Raw genomic sequence first — 18,368 nt, 5'->3', positions numbered from 1 at the left:
AGTTGTTTGAGTCATGTGTTTTGGGCCCTTTTCCTTAGAGATCCTGGCAGGGCCAGCACAGATTTCTTATCGGCTTCCACACTGCGGAGCTGCAGCCCTCAGAGGTAAGCAAGGTTTCCTGCCGGGAGAAAAGGATTTGAAGCATTCCAGCCAAAATGACGGACAGAAGCCCCTTCGAAACCGACATGCTCACCCTGACCCGCTACGTTATGGAAAAGGGGCGTCAGGCCAAAGGGACTGGGGAGCTCACCCAGCTGCTGAACTCAATGCTGACGGCCATCAAAGCCATCTCCTCGGCTGTGCGCAAGGCCGGCCTGGCCCACCTGTGAGTCCTGGGGAGCAGGCATGGGGCACAGAGCACCCCAGGCCCAGGCAGGGGTGTGGGAGCTGCAGGTGCTTTTGCAAGAAACTGGGTCCAAAGCTTATTGGCCCTGTGTGCCCTAGATGGAAGCTGCATTTCAAGTTCTTATCATGTGTGCTTTGATAAAGGGGACTTTGACTTGTTTTGAAAAAGGAACGAAAACACGCTATGAAGAAATATACATATAATTTTTCCAGTTATTATAATGATACCAAGTGCAGTGGCTTGTTGCATTAAAATAGGTATTGTGTTATCATGACTTGTATTTGCACAGAGAGAGTCTCACTGGAACAAAGAAGTAGAGGGATGACGTGAAATATCTCTTTATGCCTTTTGCAGACATGAGTGTTTTATTGTAATAAGCTTTGCAAATATATTAGGAGCTGGAAATTATTTACGACATAGGAAGCTTGGTAGAGCCCCTTCCTGCATCTGCTCTCTCATCATCTAAAGGAGTGTTTTGCTGGCTAGGTGTTTTATTTCTTCTCTGTGACTCTCTTTATCTTCACCTCCACTTGGTGTGCAGGAACCTGGGAGGTGCTAGTCCTGGGAGGGGAGTGCAGAGGTTTCTTCCACAGGGTTCTCTTTGGTGCTTTATCCAAGCATGGATGAGGCCAAGTTCACATTACACTGCTGATGGTCACAGCCCAGTGTCCAGTTTAAGTCTGTAATAAAAAGAACCCGGTGGCCAGGCATGGTGGCTCATGCCTGTAATCCTGGCACTTTGGGAGGCCAAGGTGGGTGGATCATGAGGTCAAGAGATCAAGACCATCCTGGCCAACATGTTGAAACCCTGTCTGTACTAAAAATACAAAAATTAGTTGGGTGTGGTGGCGGGCACCTGTAGTCCCGGCTACTCGGGAGGCTGAGGCAGGAGAATCACTTGAACCTGGGAGATGGAGGTTGCAGTGAGTCGAGATCGTACCACTGCACTCCAGCCTGGGTGACAGGACGAGATTCCATCTCAAAACATACAAACAAACAAACAAAACCCCAGCTTTCTTTGGGCTTCCCTTGTAATAATTCCAGGAGAGGTCCTCTCAGGAGCTGAAGGAACACATATTTTGGGGATGAAAGAGACTCAAAACGAGGAGCTAACAAAGTCCAATCATTTAAAATATTTACTCTGAACAATTAAGTGCTTTTAACACAAAAAGTGATAGCATTAGATTACAAGATGTAATTATCATTTGATCACCACAGACTGTATTTATTTAGGGGTGGTGACCCAGTAGCAGGACCCAGGTTAACAGTGCATTATCCTTGCTTTTTTCCTGTGTGTGGATGCTTCAGCTCTGTTTTTACCCCATTTGGCAATAACAGCCACGCTCTGCATTTAATCGCCTTCCAGAATGTGAGGGCAGGCGGTACCCTGTCCTGCTCCTGTGGGTTACAGCCCTGCTGAGTGACGGTAGACAGGGACTTTGCCTCTCCCTATGCAGACACTGCTATCCTCAGCGCTGCTGCCTGAGTCCATCTCAGGGTGATTCACCCATATAAATCAGGCTCCCCCTCTGTGCAGGGCTCTTGGCTAGGCAGTGGCTGCCATGGTAGGGGTCTTGCTTATCTGCTGCAAAACTCTGACTTTATGGCGGTTGAGCAAGGAGACAAAATGGCCCTAGGAACTGGATAATTGAGGTGCTTATTAATTTGGCATTTCCTATCGTGTGATAATGGGCGTGACTTACTTTTGCTAGGACCTTAGATTCCCTTTGTGAAATGGAGAGGATAGTAGCACCCCTAACTCTTAGGGTTGTTGCAGAGTTAGCAAACGCATGTGATGACGACTTCAACTGTGCCGGCCCCGTAAAACACGCACAGTGCCTATCACTACCGCGGTTCCAAGCCCAGACCAGATTTGCCTGTGCCTGAGCTGTCAATGACCACTGGGTGGCAGGCGCAGCCAGTGGAAGCCTCTGGGTGGCTGAGGCAGGGTCCTGGGGCCAACAGGGGCCCCATATTCTGCCAAGTCAGACAGCATCCTTCCCCGGCCCCTGTGTAACAGACACCCAGGGAGGCAGCAGGGGAAGCCCAGTGGCTAGAAATTCTTTCTTTCTAAGAAGATACTTGGATTATTTTTAAAAAGACCCTGGCATTGTTTCTCAGGAAGGGAAAAGGTGGTGTTCCATCCTGCAGCAGCCAGGCTGTGTGTGGCCTGTCTCACACTCCCACCACCGCCCAGGCAGGGGACCGCAAGCCCTTGGCTCCTTTTGGGGAGATATTTCTAGCAAGGGCTCCATGAATGCAATTTAAAAGTTATGAGAGTCTCCTTTTCCCCTTCTCTTTCCTCTTCTCCTTATGGTGGGAACAAGAGAGGCTGGAGTGCCCGCTCGGAGCCTCTCCTTGGCTTTCTCATGGCCGTGGGGGAACATTCCTTTAGAGACTGTCCGTGAGCTTTAGTGCCTGTCAGAACTCTGCAAGATACTGTCCTACGGGCTAGAGAGCCCCTTTCACCCATCATCTGAGGTGAAGCTATTGCCGGGAACTCACATCTCCTGGTGAGTTTCCATTCTTTCCAGGAGGAGGGGTGCTGCCCAGTACCTGGAGGGAGGGTGCAGGGGGTCGGCTGAGCGGTGGGGTTAGACGGATGAGGGGGGATTTGCAAAGCGCAGGACAGAGCCTGTTTCTCAGCTCTGCCCACCGCAGGCCTGGGCCCGCTGTTCATTCTCCAGCGGCAAGCGTATCCAGATTCCATATCGAACCAGGGCCTGCGTTTGTGGTCCCCTGAAACTCAGATGCGGTCAACCTAGTTTTGTTGCTGCTGTTGCTTGCTTGCTTTTGTCTTGACCAGGAGGCACAGTCTTTGGGGTGAGGCTGCTAGGAGTGTTTTCCAAGACAGCTGACTGATCACATCATGGTTCCTCAGACACCAAATGATGTGCCGTGGGTGGGGGTTGGTGTTTGGGGGTGAGGTGGGGGTGCCGTTCAGGGAAGAGGGTGGGAAATGAGTTTGTCCCCAGCTTAAGGTAGATCAGTGGTTCTCAACCCTGGCTGCTTGTTAGAACCACCTGAGATTTCCTTTCACAAATAAATAGCATTCACATCAGGAGGGAAAGGAAATTCCTTTCTTGCCATCCTTTCCTCATAACTCAGTGAACAGACATGGAGCACGCGCTGTGTGTCTGGGCACTGCAGAAACAGACAGAAGGACGAATCCTGCCCTCTGCAAGCAGGTCATGCAGCAGGAAGCCGGTCCATGAGTGTGGTGAACACTGAGGAGGGATGATGTGGTATTTCTGGTGTATGGGGCCCACTTGAGAGGACCAGGGAGGCGTCCCAGAGAGGAAAAGGAGGAAGAGCAGGAAGAAAGCTGGGCAGAGAGCACTGCTGTGGTGGGAACACCATTAGTGAAGGCGAGAAGGACCAGAGCCCCTTGCTGGGTGCTGGCCCAGGGACATCTGCGGCTGTTGGAACGTGAGAGGGTGGCAGGGTGGCTGAGCCTTGCTGTAGTGGTTCAGGGTGGACACATGAAGGATACGGCTTCCCTCAGAATGGGAAAAAAAATCCTGCCATTGTGGAAGCTCACAGACAATAAACAGGAGCTAGAAGGTGGTCAGGGCAGAGGAGAAAATGCATCGAGTAAGATGTTGGGGACCAGGGGATGCTGCTCCAAACAGACGGCCAGAGAAGGCACCACTGAGAGATGATCCTTGAGCCAAAGCTTGACTGGGGTGGCCGCCACATGGCTCTTGAGGAAGAGTGTCCCAGGTGGGGCAGCAAGGCCAGTGGGCAGTCAGTCACAAGGCAGATGTGTGCCTTGGAGGTTTCAGAGGCTAGGGCTGGCCCTGTGAGGATGAGAGAGACGGGCAGCCATGCCAACCCGGGCACAGAGATTCCACGGTGGTGCCTGACACCCACTTGGGGACTTGGATTTTGCCTCTGGGTAAGACTGGAGGGCACTTTAGGAGGACCCCTCCTGCTGGTGTGTTGAGAACCCCCTGAAGGGGCAAGGGTGGAAGTGGGGAAACCTTTGCATATGAATGCTCTAAAACCCAAAGCCTCTAGATAGAATTATTTTGAGGGTCTCACTCCATCGCTTAGGCTGCAGTGCAGTGGTGTGATCACAGCTTACTGCAACCTCCACCTCCCCAGGCTTAGATGATCCTTTCATCTCAGTCTCCCAAGCAGCTGGGACTACAGGTGTGTGCCACCACATCCAGCTAATTTTTGTATTTTTTTGTAAAGACAGGGTCTCACTGTGTTGCCCAGACTGGTCTTGAACTCCTGGGCTCAAGCGACCTACACGCCTCGGCCTCCCACAGTGCTGGGATTACAGGCATGAGGCCCTGGCCCTGACTGGCATAGAATTCTCGTAGTAGCACTCTCTTATACTGCTTGGGATGGCAGTGAAGAAAAAAATGAAATAAGTCTGCCCCCACATTTCCTTCTCAGTTCAAGTAACACCAAGCTACCACAGGGCAATTTTAATTCATTCCAGCAGGGCACTGTGTGAGGACAATCCACAAAGACTTGAAATTCCAGGGCTTGGCTGGGCACGGTGGCTCATGGCTGTAATCCCAGCACTTTGGGAGGCTGAGGCGGGTGGATCTCCAGGTCAGGAGATCAAGACCATCCTGGCTAACATGGTGAAAGCCCGCTTCTACTAAAAATACAGAAAAAAATTAGCCGGGCGTGGTGGTGGGCGCCTGTAGTCCTAGCTACTTGGGAGGCTGAGGCAGGAGAATGGCGTGACCCCAGGAGGCGGAGCTTGCAGCGAGCAGAGTTCGCTCCACTGCACTCCAGCCTGGGCGACAGAGCAAGACTCCGTTTCAAAAAAAAAAAAAAAAGGGAAAAAACAAATTCCAGGGGCTGGAGGCCACGGTCCTTTACTTTTAGAGTCCTCAGTTATGGCAATGGGTCTGATTTGATGAGCCCCCCCGTCTGCTCCATCTCCCCGTGCTGAGCCTGGGTTTGTGTTTTAGTGAGACTGAATCCTGGGTCATCTCATTGGAAGCCTAAGAAAATATGACAACGACTCCAAGGTGTAAGGGAGGCAAGGCTGAGAGGCATCCTGCGAGGCATAATCGCCTTCTTCTGCACGTGTGACTTGGAGACTCCAGAGATACAGAACGAGAGAGGAGTGCACTGCTGGCATTTTAGGGTCCCGGGCTCTTTGCTGGAGTTAAGACCCCCTAGTGACTTCCTCATTCAGCCTTTTGTCTTCTCAGGTATGGAATCGCAGGAAGCGTGAACGTGACGGGAGATGAGGTGAAGAAACTGGACGTGCTATCCAATTCCCTCGTGATCAACATGCTCCAATCCTCCTATAGCACCTGCGTCCTGGTCTCAGAAGAGAATAAGGACGCCATCATCACCGCCAAGGAGAAGAGGGTGCGTCCTGGGGCTGCGGTGCCCGCGCTCGCCCGTAGACGATGATACTGAGCCGGAAATAAGCTGCCTTGCTTTTCTTTAATTCCCGGGATTCTCCTCTATTTCTTAACATTTGTTTTCTGGAAACAAAGGATTGCATACTTCTCTAGTTGGAAAGCTTGTGCTGTCTAGAGAAAGAAGACTCCACAGTAGGACAGTGATTCATTCAGGAAATAGTTCAGAGTGATGCAGGAACCGCCTCAGTGGGCGCTTGTTCGTGGCTGTTCACTTAATCAGTAACAAGAGCCAAATTTTTGGGGGCTTAACCTTGTGGAGTCCAGGGAAGAGCTGTACTGTACAGCCTCTCACTGCCCCCGCCTTCTCATCTGCACTCCCGCCCCCAGCCCGCACTTTGCGAGGGGTTACAGTTTCAGCAGAGATTTCTTTGTGCCTGACAAGCTGTTAGACTGGTCCAGAAACAAAACCACAAGCCTCCTGTGCTCTTGCCTCGTAGGATGGTGAAGTCGGTGAAGGCAGGCACGGCTGGGCAGGGTCTGCATTCACTATGGGTTCACACACAGCTTATTATACAGAGAGGTTTGCCAATGGCCAAAAGTTTCAATCAATGTTCAGCTGCAATACAGTCAATAGACAAGAGGCCATTTCTTTGTGATTAGCTGGAGGAATGGAAAAGAAGTTAAAGTAAAGCCAAATTTATTTAACCTCTGCTCTATGCCAGGTACTGCACAAGGCACTTTTGCCCTTGTCTCACATAATTTTAGCTACATCACACCTATTACTTCCAACTTTCAGTTTCAGTTGATATGACCCTTGTTTCTCTCTCCAGTCTGATCTACCATTGTCTTCTCCGATTGGCCTGAGCCACATAGCCACATAGGTCTTCATGTCAGTCCTTTATTTATTTATTTATTTATTTATTTTGAGACGGAGTCTTGCTCTATTGCCCGGCTGGACAGGCTGGAGTGCAATGGCGCGATCTCAGCTCACTGTAACCTGTGCCTCCCGGGTTCAAGCAATTCTCCCGCCTCAGCCTCCTGAGTAGCTGGGATTACAGGCATGCGCCACCACACCCAGCTAATTTTTGTATTTTTAGTAGAGACGGGGTTTCGCCATGTTGGCCAGGCTGGTCTTGAACTCTGACCTCAGGTGATCCACCCGCCTCAGGCTCCCAAAGTGTTGGGATTACAGGCGTAAGCCACCACGCCTGGCCCGTGGCAGCTCTTGAATACTCCAAACCTGCTGATCTGTCTGTCAAAAATTCTTCTCTCTAGGATGGTCACGGTGGCTCACGCCTGCAATCCCGGCGCTTTGGGAGGCTGAGGTGGGAGGATTGCTTGAGCCCAGGATCTCTAGGCTGCAGCGAGCTCTGACCACACCACTGCACTCCATCCTGGGCAATAGGGTGAGACGCTGTCAAAAAAAAAACAAAACAAAAACAAGAAAACAAAAAAACAATTTTGCTCTCTAGGTCTCTGTGTGTTTCTTCATTCCTTAATTCTAGTCAGGCCTGTCATCAAATGTGACCCCCCTCATGGCTCTCCAGCCCCCAGCCTATGTGGGTTTTCCTTAGGGCATGTGCCACAGCCTGCTTGTGTGTGTCCTGACCTGTGTGCTCTCTGTCTGTTCTCCCACTGGAATGTCAGTGCCAGGAAATCCAGCCTTGCTGCCGGGATCGCTGCCCCCCTGGAAACAAACCCCAGGGCCTTGAACAGTTCCCAGCATATGCTGGAAGCTCAACACGTATCTACTGAATGCATGCATGCATGAATGAATGGGCTAAATTGGATTTTTTTTTAAAAATTGCATTATTATAGAGATGTTGGGGAATTTCCAAGTTTACAAATTATCTAACTTTTCTTTTCTACTCTGGCTGAGCAAGGAAAAAAACAGAAACAAAGCTCAAATGAAGCTAGGCCAATACTCACTGGAAATTCAGGGAAAACTAAATCAAGTGGAGGGAGAAATGACCCTCATTTCTCTTGAAGTTGCATTACCCATGTTTAATTGGCCTGGGGGTTCCAGTCCCCATCACTAAGGGTCTCTCGTGACCTTGCACACAGGGGGCTATAAAAAGGACCTGGGGCTTCCCTTGATGGCTTGAGCTGCCTGTGACAGCAGAGTGGGTGGGTGTGGGGGTCATTGGTCTCTCAAGACGCACCCACTTTATCTTCTGGTCTTCGCATCAGACAGGTGAGATGGATACAAAACCCGGAGAAGTATTTGTATATAAGCTGGCACCCTGCCCTCCGTAAGTCATGGTGTTTTTTGATAAGGATATGCTGTGGTTCTCAATCTCTTTTCGATGTGGTGTACTCTGCCACATACAGCCCTGAAACAGAGCAATTGTGCTAATGGGAAGATGTGCTGACCAGTTGGTGCTTTCCTCTCTGATTTAGGGGAAATACGTGGTCTGCTTTGACCCACTGGATGGATCTTCCAATATTGACTGCCTGGCCTCCATCGGAACCATCTTTGCCATCTACAGAAAGGTGAGCAGACAGGCTGACATTTTACACCTCCTTCCTGTGGTGGTCTCTGGAAGGTTCCTGGGCTGAGAGCCATGTGTTTGGAGTCCTACCCTCTGTCTTCCCACTAACGAGAAAAGCCACTGTAGGCAAACCACCAACTTTTCTCTGCCTGGGGCTCCTCATTAGAAGAACTGGATTGGCGATTCTCCCTCTGCCTACTTTCTGGCATTCCTGGGAGGGTAACACAGAAGGACAGCTGAGATCTTGTTTTGAAAGTCTGGGTGCAACACAAATGTCAGACATGGCATTAGGTTCCAGGTGGCATTCTGAATCTCTGACATCCTCTCCCCCTCTTGCCTCTTCTCTCCTGTCCCCAGCTGCAGAAACTTTTCTGCTAACGCTCATTGGATTAGATTGAACTAATCTAACCTGGAAGGTCCACGGTGATCTCCCTATTTGAAATCCAAACCCCTGAGTACACCTGAAAAGTCTTTGTTGCCATGTAATGCTGGGTATTCACAGATCCTGGGGACTGGCGTATCTTTTGGGCCATTCTGCCTACCCTGAAATCTTAGCAACAGAGAGCTGGGTGGGTTTGTGACATCCAGCAGGACTAGAAACTTCACAATTCAGAAAACTTGTCCTTCATTCCATATAAAGTTTACAACAGCAATAAAACCCATAGCAACCTCGCCAGCTGCGGTGGCTCACACCTGTAATCCCAGAATTTTGGGAGGCCGAGGCGGGCGGATCACCTGAGGTCAGGAGGTCGAGACCAGTCTGGGAAACATGGTGAAACCCCGTCTCTACTAAAAATACAAAAATTAGCCAGGGTGATGGTGCACGCCTGTAATTCCAGCTACTCAGGAGGCTGAGGCACGAGAATTGCTTGAACCCAGGAGGTGCAGGTTGCAGTGAGCTGAGATCACGCCATGGCACTCCAGCCTGGGTGACAGAGCAAGACTCTCTCTCAAACAAACAATCCATAGCAACCAAAGAGAACAATAAGCAGAGTGCCAGTTACATTGTATTTGAGAGTCTTCTATGTATTAGGAAGTTGACTAAACCGTGCTCTTACAGAGTCTTAAGATAGGGAATCTATGGCAGAAATATGAGTATTTAAGGCCTGTATAGTTTGGGTTATATTGTGAGGATAATCTGGTAGATATCTAATTCTCAGCCTTAATTCATGCACAAGTGTTGCCTTGGGTTGTAGTTAGGATATCTAAAGCCATATGATTTAAAGACATTGTGGGATTAAGACATAGTAGCAGTTTGCTTTTCCGTGTCTTGTGGGGCTGAGGATATGTTTTGGGTGTTATTCAGGAAGTATGCACAGCACTTAGTTTTACTTATACTTCATGGTCCCCACTGTCAATTACATCTGGGGTTCCTGTGGGGCTTGACAACAGGTTGGTGAAATATACATATTTAACAGGCTGGGCATGGTGGCTCATGCCTGTAATCCCAGCATTTTGGGAGGCTGAGGTGGGCGGATCACCTGAGGTTAGGAGTTTGAGACCAGCCTGGCCAACATGGTGAAACCCCATCTCTACTAAAAATACCAAAAATTAGCTGGGCATAGTGGCAGGCGCCTATAATCCCTGCTACTCAGGAGGCTGAGACAGGAGAACTGCTTGAACCCGGGGGCAGACGCTGCAGTGAGCTGAGATTGCGCCATTGCACTCCAGCCTGGGCAACAAGAGTGAAACTGTGTCTCAAAAAAAAAAAAAGGGGGGGTGCTGGGCAGGGTGGCTCACGCCTGTAATCTCAGCAATTTGGGAGGCCGAGGCAGGAGAATCACGAGGTCAGGAGATCGAGACCATCCTGGCTAACATGGTGAAACCCCGCCTCTACTAAAAATACAAAAAAATTAGCCGGGCGTGGTGGTGGGTGCCTGTAGTCCCAGCTACTTGGGAGGCTGAGGCAGGAGAATGGCGTGAACCCAGGAGGCAGAGCTTGTAGTGAGCCAAGATGGCGCCACTGCACTCTAGCCTGGGTGACAGAGTGAGACTCCGTCTCAAAAAAAAAAAAAAAAATTAGCCAAGAGTGGTGGCATGTGACTGTGGTCCCAGCTACTCGGCTGAGACATGAGAATTGCTTGAACCAGGAGGTGGAAGTTATAGTGAGTTGAGATTGCACTGCTGCACTCCAGCCTGGGCAACAGAGCAAGACTCCCTCTCAAAACAAACAAACTATACACACACACACACACACACACACACACACACACACACATATTTAACAGATTATAGGAGGAGCTACAAATATTTATGAAGATGGTCCTGACATATGTGTATTGAATAAATATGCATGTATGACCCATGTTTATTTTGGGGTGGAATGTATTCCATTTAGGCCTTGTATATCAAAAGGTCTTTCTAGGACATAAAGGCACACAGTGTGTGCTTTCTGTAAACTGGCCAGACCTAGCCCATGGTTGGTGGTCTTTTATCAGGAGAGCTACTGAAATTTAGTCTTTTGTCTAATTAAAGCTGTAGTCTTGGCTGGTGGAACAAGAGGCTGGGGGTGAGTTAGTCAGCTGATCTTAAGGCCAGCGCTTGTTTGGCTGCTAGAGAAAAAGAAAAACCATGGCAGTTAGGACATGGTTTCCACTTCAATATAGGAGTGAGTGACTAACCCTTGCCTGGCGTGGCCTTAGGTCCCATTTCTAATTGGGTATTTTATTGTGACAAACAGCCTATTTGGTCAATCTTAGGGTTTTCAGTTGTGCCTAATTCCAAAAAGTGGGGGAAGGTATAGGGAGGCATGCCTGATCCCGCTTCCTGCCATGGCCTGAACTCATTTTTCAGTTTATCTGGGGATTTCCTTTGGCCAAGAGGCAGGTCCATTCAGTCTGTTGAGAGGCTTAGGATTTTATTTTAGTTTATATTCTCTCTTTTTTGTCAAGGTATTCCAGGGGCAGTATTGATGGCCAAGCTTTTATTTTGTCCCATATGGATGCTGGGGTGGTATGGTTACCTTCCCAGGGTCCATCATGTTCCTCGATGGGACCCCTATGGCCCAGGGACTTAGAGTCAAAACAGTGAAAGCCAGTTAAATGTTCCAGGCCAGATGGGAATGGAGGTGGGCAGGCACTCATTAACCTTAAAACCCCTTTTAAGCAATGTAAAAGCCAAAAACCCAAAGCCAAAAGGCAAGCTTCCAAAATGGACTTATCTACAAATCTATACATCGAGCTACTGTGAGCTTGGCTAGTAGCACTTAGCTGCACAAAACGCAAGCATTTTGTTCAGCTGTTGAAGCCTCTCTGTGTCCGTCCTGGATTTGGAGGCTCTGAATTAATTTGATCCCATAAGACTGGCCCTTACTATCTCAGATGCTCACTTCTTCCACGATAGTCTTTAGGCCTGGGGGATTGAATAGTTTCAATTCTGGAGGTAAAACAAAATACAAAGAATTAGTAATGTTTTAAAGCATCATAAGCCCAGCCTAGTTCTGAGAATGAAAGGAAAGGAGGCTTATAGGTAGTTAAGCATTTTAATTATTTGGTGTTAAGGCATAGAATAAATCATATTACTTTAGACAGAGGCAAAATTAATAAATTAATCTTACTGGTTTTGACTACAAGGCTGTCCTTGTGTCTCATTAAAGCAGGTGACTTTGATTGTCACCTTTGCCTGAATCCAGAGACAAGGCTTTGGTTGGCTTGAGTTTGGTATCAGATACTGGCAGGAGCCAATGCCTTCTTTAGATGAAATATGTGCACCCAGGAGTCAAAGCCCTGTAACTTAACTGCACAAGGATTTGTTAATAGTACCTGATAAGGGCCTTTTTTAGGGACTGGAGGTAGAGATACTAGAGACTTTGACCTGTCTGGAAACTGTAAAATGATTTTAAAACCTAGTGGTGATTAATTTTTATAGCTTTGGTAAACCCCAGCAGAAAGTCAGAAACTTAATTTAGGATTCAATTTGAAAACGTTAAAGATGTTAAAAGGCTCAAAACAATTGATTTAAAACAGAACTGTAGGTCATTGTTAAACAATAGTTGCTCATTTAACCAGAGTGATAATTGAAAGATTTAAAAGGCAATCCAGGCTGGGCATGGTGGCTCACACCTGTAATCCCATCACTTTGGGAGGCTGAGGCAGGTGGATCACTCGAGGCCAGAAGTTCAAGACCAGCCTGGCCAACATGGCTAAACACTGTCTCTGCTAAAAATACAAAAATTAGCTGGGTGTGTTGGACCAGCCACTTGAGAGGCTGAGGCATGAAAATCACTTGAACCTAGGAGGTGGCGGTTGCAGTGAGCTGAGACTGTGCCACTGCACTGCAACCTGAGCAACAGAGCAAGATTCTGTCTCAAACAAACAAACAAACAAACAAATAAAAGGCAATACAGAAGGTTATATGGTTGTACAAACTTTAACCCTTTTAGATCTCAACTTTTCTAAGCAATTAAAACCTAATAAAGACAACATAGGAATTATTTTGATAAAATGTAAAATGTTGTTTCTTAAGTGAATTACCGGACAGGGAAAGAAAAACCTGCAGTGTAGCTGCTTCTCTTTAGGAGAAGCCTATTTGGATAACCTGGAAGTCAAACTGGGAGTGTATCAGGGAAACAGATAATTCTCAGTAACTGCGTGAGAAGCTTTCTAATCATGTTGACAAATTTAGACATATCAAGGAAAGTACAGAACCAAGTAATAATGTAGGAAAACATTGCTTTTCTAGACCTTTAAGATAAAACATTTTAGTGCCAGGCCATAATAATAAAATTGGAGGAAAAAGGTCACAAGAGTTGAGGAAAAAGCTGAATGAGAGAGTTATCCTCTCAGGCCTTCTCAAGGGGAGAAAAAGCTGAAAGCAGCAAGACACAGTAAAGCCAAACTTCTGAGATATGATTCTGAGAAGTTTTTAAGAGAAAGAGGTTATAAAAGTAAAATTTCTTGTTATTAGGAACAAATAAATACCTTAAGACAGACAACATTGCTTTAAACATAAAGGGCTATTATAAATAATCCCCTTTTAATTATAGTTAACTTAATCACATGCAAAATTCTTTTATAAATTCTCCACAAACTTTAATACAATTTATACAAACCATTTACGACATGCTTAAACTTTTTGACTTGTCCTAAATTTTGTTTCTTTAGATATCAGTCATTATTTTTAGGACAAGAATTTACCACACTTTATTTTTTTTATTTTTTATTTTTTTTTTGAGACAGAGTCTCACTCTGTCACCCAGGCTGGACTGCAGTGGCATAATCTCGGCTCACTGCAAGCTCCACCTACTGAGTTCACACCATTCTCCTGCCTCAGCCTCCTGAGTAGCTGGGACTACAGGCGCCTACCACCACGCCCGGCTAATTTTGTGTATTTTTAGTAGAGACGGGGTTTCATCGTGTTAGCCAGGATGCTCTCCATCTCCTGACCTCGTGATCTGCCTGCCTTGGCCTCCCAAAATGCTGGGATTACAGGCATGAGCCACCGTGCCTGGCCAAGTTTTTTTTTTTAATATATAAAATTATTCTCTCTTTTAAAATAACCTTTTTTTAAATTTTTTTTTTTTGACAGAATCTCTCTCTGTTGCCCAGGCTGGAGTGCAGTGGCACAAGCTCCGCTCACTGCAAGCTCCGCCTTCTGGGTTCACGCCATTCTCCTGCCTCAGCCTCCTGAGTAGCTGGGACTACAGGTGCCTGCTACCACACCTAGCTGATTTTTTGTATTTTTAGTAGAGACTGGGTTTCACCATGTTAGCCAGGATGGTCTTGATCTCCTGACCTTGTGATCTGCCTGCCTCAGCCTCCCAAAGTGCTGGGATTACAGGCCTGAGTCACCGCGTCCAGCCTATAAAATTATTTTTACAATAAGAATACAATTTATAGAATTATATAGTCATTAGAATTTTTATTTCTACTAACTTTAAATTTTAGTGGAAACTTAGTAAGCAAGAAATCCTGAACGGTTTGTCAGATGTTAGCATTTTATAGATGAAGTCATTTCACAATTTTAGAACCATGTTTTCCCATATTTTATTGTAAATTATTCCCATAATTTATTATAATTTTTAAAAAATTAGAAATAACCCAGACATCCAATAAGCATTTATTATTTAATTTAAAATAACTTTAAGATTTTAAATTACAGAAAAAATTCACTTAAAAACATATATTTCATTTATGTGTATTTAATTTTTTAATCTTTAAGTTTATCTAGATTCTTTTTGAAAACAGATATTATACAAAGTCATTATTTAAAGTTATTTCCCTGTTAACCATTTTAAAAGTCCGAACATTAGGTGAACACCTAAGTAAAAACCTCAAAGTTAAATCCATGGGCATTTTGCCAGTAACTCAGAGGATTCAGTTGCTTTCATTGAACGAACAATCCTAACTCAGTCTTATTTGTCAAAAAAATTACACAAAGATTACTCTATGTTTGCCTGCGTTATAGTCTTACAATCTTTGCGCCAAACACTGACACTTTAAACATTTAGCAGCAGAGACAAATATAAAATTTATTTGCTTAGACACAAATGTATGCTGATGATTCTGAAGGCATTTTTGTTTTTATTTTACTAATAATTTTTGACGCCAGTTTTATTCAAAGATTCATGCGAACTTGGAAAGCATTTGAACTTAATTTATGTGTACTTGTTTACTTATAAGCCAATTTGGTAGGATGCTAGACACGACACAGAACATAACTATAACATGTACATTACATAAACATATCTAAACATGTATATATTCATACACAAACGAAGGTCTAAGAGCTTTTATCTGAGAACTCTAATCATGAGATAGCATCACAAACTCACTGACCTATAAAAGCTGGCTCCAAGTTGTTTTTCTGACAAAATTGGAAGCTGTCCACGTGGCTAACTTTGTTTGCCCTGATAGGTAATCCAAGGAAAGCTGGCAGCCAAAATTTGGGGTAAAGCAGTCTGTATGGCAGTTTGGGTTTTTTTCTTTTTAAATCTTTTACCCCTTTTTGCTGTTCAGTTTCAACTGAGTTTTCAATGTTTATATTCAATTTAGACCATAAATAATGAGTCTTGTCTTGCACCAGCAGTTTAATAACAGCAGATTTAAAGCAGGCAGAAAAGAGAGGAAGGTAGAGAGCTAAAGAATATTCTACTTAACTCCACAGTGTAGGTTAACCATTTGAACTCTGAATTTTTCTTGTTGTAATTTGCCCATCAGTTTAAAATGTGCACAAAAATGGGCCAGAATATGTAACCAGTCCCAGAGAAGATGACAAAATCAGAGGCCATGATGTTGGAAACTGTTTTTCTCCTTCAAGGCTGAACCCCTGGATTGGACAGGAAATGAGAAAAAGAAAAGAAAGAGATGTAGAGGACAAAGGTCAAGTTTTACAGGAAGGAAGAAGAAAGAGAAAGGAAGGAGGGGAGGCTTGTGAGCCTTTCAGCCACTGCAAGGCATGGGGTCAGTACCTTCACCACCCAGGTTTATCTCCCGTCAGGGAGAGCCTCAGTGCCCCAGACCTACATGGTGTGGGAAGTACCCTTCCCACCTTTGCAAGTCACCAGTCAAGGTGAAATGTTTCTAGCCAGAGGGAGCTATGGGTGCTTTTGGCCAAGAGGAATAAGGCTGTAGGTGCTCCAAGATTATCCGGAGGATGACTTGGAAGAAGTGGGGGGAGGGAGGGCTGAGTAGAGTCCCAAATCCCTCACCTCAGTTTCCAATGCCCCCCCAACCCCCACCCTGGAACAGCCTGAACCCACCAAGGCCCCAAGGGTGCCACAAATACAAACAAATACAAATGCATAAAATGCTCAAATGGTGTCACTAGTGGCCAAGTCTAAATAGAGCAGAGTCCCAGTGACATCCCAAAAGAGGCAGACGGTGGTCAAATGCACTCCGACTAACTCACCAAGTTCCAAAGTTTCAAAGTTCCAAAATTCCAAAGTTTGTCACTTCTCTAAAAGTCACTTTCAGTGCACCAGTGAAATATTGGAGGTAGCAGGCACTGCAGCAGGAAGAGAAAGAGAGGATCCCCAAGACAAAAGCATCTAGGCCGCTGCAGGAGACTCCCTAGCATTCCAGCCAAGGGGTCAGGTAGCCACAAGCAACTGGAGCCCACAGGCAGCCCCACAGGCCCTGTCCAATAGAAACCAGACCATGGGCTTGGGCCCCCAGAGCACACTGTATGGGCCACTAAAATTGTAACTGAATGCAGGTCCACACGCTCGCTGCCTGCAGAGTCCAGTTAACAAGAGTGAGGCCTGGTAGATAGAAAGTGACTTTATTAATCACAACTAATAAAGGGGAAGTGGCCAGATTCCCATCAAAGCAACCACTTTGACTATTTCGGGGGAAGGGAGGGGTTTAAAAGAGGAAAACTTGATTAAGGAGGGCATGCAAGAATTGTGCTGAGTACAGTATCTCTGTGTCTTGTTTTTATGATTATCTTTGGTGCCAGTCCACCTGGACCTCAGGCTGACATCAATCATCTCAACAGTGGCCGAGTTGTTAATTAGCTGCATGCAAGTAATCTCTGGACTTTTGCAGCTAGGTCTCCATGCTTGGTTTGTCTGTCTCAAGATGACCTCCTGGAACTTCTAAGAAGGCACATAATAGATACTAGCATGCAGTTAGCTAAATGTGCAGGGAGTATATATGGTGAGAAAGGGAGCTATTTTATAGCTAAGAGAAAAGGCTTCTGCAGTTTGCTTCAAGGTTATATCTTGAAACACAAGAGAAGGGAAAAATGTTTTAAAATGTATTATGAAGTTAAGCTGCCCAGTTACATTAGGAAGATGGAAATTAAAACCACAGCGAGACACCGTTCTCCTCTTCCAGAGTGGCTAAATCTAAAAAGACTAAGCATACCAAGTGTTGGCAAAGAAACTGGAGTTCTTATACCTCGTTGGTGGGACTATCAAATAGTATAACTACTTTGGAAAACATTTGATAGCACCTACTAATGCTAAACAGATATTTACACACTATGGCCAAGCAATTTCACTCCTGGGACCCACACAGAAGAAAGGAATGCTGTGTCTGCCCAAAGATGGAGAAATTAGTCATAGTAGCCCCAAACCGGAAAAATCCAAATGCATATCAACATGAGAATGGAGAAGTAAATTGTGATATAGTCATACAACAGAAAACTACATAGCAATGAAAAAGAACAAACTACTGCTATGTATAACAACATAGGTAAAATTGCAAAGAAATAAACTTGAAAATCATGAGCCATACAAAAGAATACATGCAGTGTCGTTTCATTTATATGATGTTCCAAACCAGATAAAGTTAGATTTGGTGATAAAGGTGAGAATAGAGGTTACCTTTGGCAGGAGGTGATAGTGACTGGAAGAGACTACTAGGCCTGGCTTCACTAGGCTTAGAGTCCACTAGTTGCTGGAAATGTTATATAAATGGATCTGGATGTTATGTAAAATATTCTATAAATACCCATAAGTGTATATTATATATCTGTAAAAATTTATCAAGATGTACCATTAAGATTTGTATGCTCTGCTATATGCTTTATACCTCAACAAAAAGGAAAAAAGTCCACATTTCATAATTTCTACCACCAAATACATGGAGCTCTTGCAATTTTCATTAATTTTACCAAAAAGTAGTGGCAGGAAGCACCACTTATCTGATGGACTTAATTGGTGTAGAAAAAAATAAAAAGACAGCACTAAATCATTTGCAAACTACTATAAAATTTACTGAGAAAGGTGTCATGGCAATGAAGATTGCTGATATAAACTGGGTTTTTGAAATCTCAGGACCGTGTTAGACAAATACAAAAACTGAACCATTCTTTTTTTTCCATGCATAGAAATAAATTACAGATGAGTTGATGAGTTTGGTAGAGAGGTGGGGAATAAAACCAGAAAGAAAAGACAAGAATATTTGTGTCATCCTGTCTTGATGTAGGAGAAATTCAGTCTAAACATAAAGACAAGAGAAGAAAGCATATGGAATGTCATGAATAATTTTAATTTTAAAACTGCACTGCAAAAACAGGCACCATAAATAAGAAGGCAATGATAATCGAGGAAAATATTTGTGACATATACAAGACATTAATATCCTTTATATATAAAGAGCTATTAAAATAAACAAGAAGTTGAATATCCTGACAGAAAAATAAGCAAGACATGAAAGAGACAACTTACAAAATAAAAATGGTCAAAATAAACATATAAAAGGTTTTACCTGACTCATAAAAAATAGAAGTTAAAACAAAAGA

At 45.1% G+C, this 18,368-nt stretch overlaps 1 protein-coding gene across 1 annotated transcript in view; it reads left to right on the top strand.

Moving 5' to 3' along the window:
• Window positions 1–57: 57 nt before the first annotated feature.
• FBP2 (fructose-bisphosphatase 2) overlaps window positions 58–18,368 on the top strand; it is a 39,581-nt gene continuing 21,270 nt past the window's right edge. Inside the window, exons 1-3 of the mRNA XM_002819977.3 lie at window positions 58–325; window positions 5,530–5,692; window positions 8,089–8,181. Of these exons, the coding sequence (XP_002820023.1) occupies window positions 156–325; window positions 5,530–5,692; window positions 8,089–8,181 (426 nt within the window). The 5' untranslated portion in view covers window positions 58–155. The remainder of the gene's footprint in view (window positions 326–5,529; window positions 5,693–8,088; window positions 8,182–18,368) is intronic.

This window comes from Pongo abelii, chromosome 13, assembly GCF_028885655.2.
Source record: "Pongo abelii isolate AG06213 chromosome 13, NHGRI_mPonAbe1-v2.0_pri, whole genome shotgun sequence".
Lineage (NCBI taxonomy): Eukaryota > Metazoa > Chordata > Mammalia > Primates > Hominidae > Pongo > Pongo abelii.
This window is presented reverse-complemented; position numbering and strand designations above follow the sequence as displayed.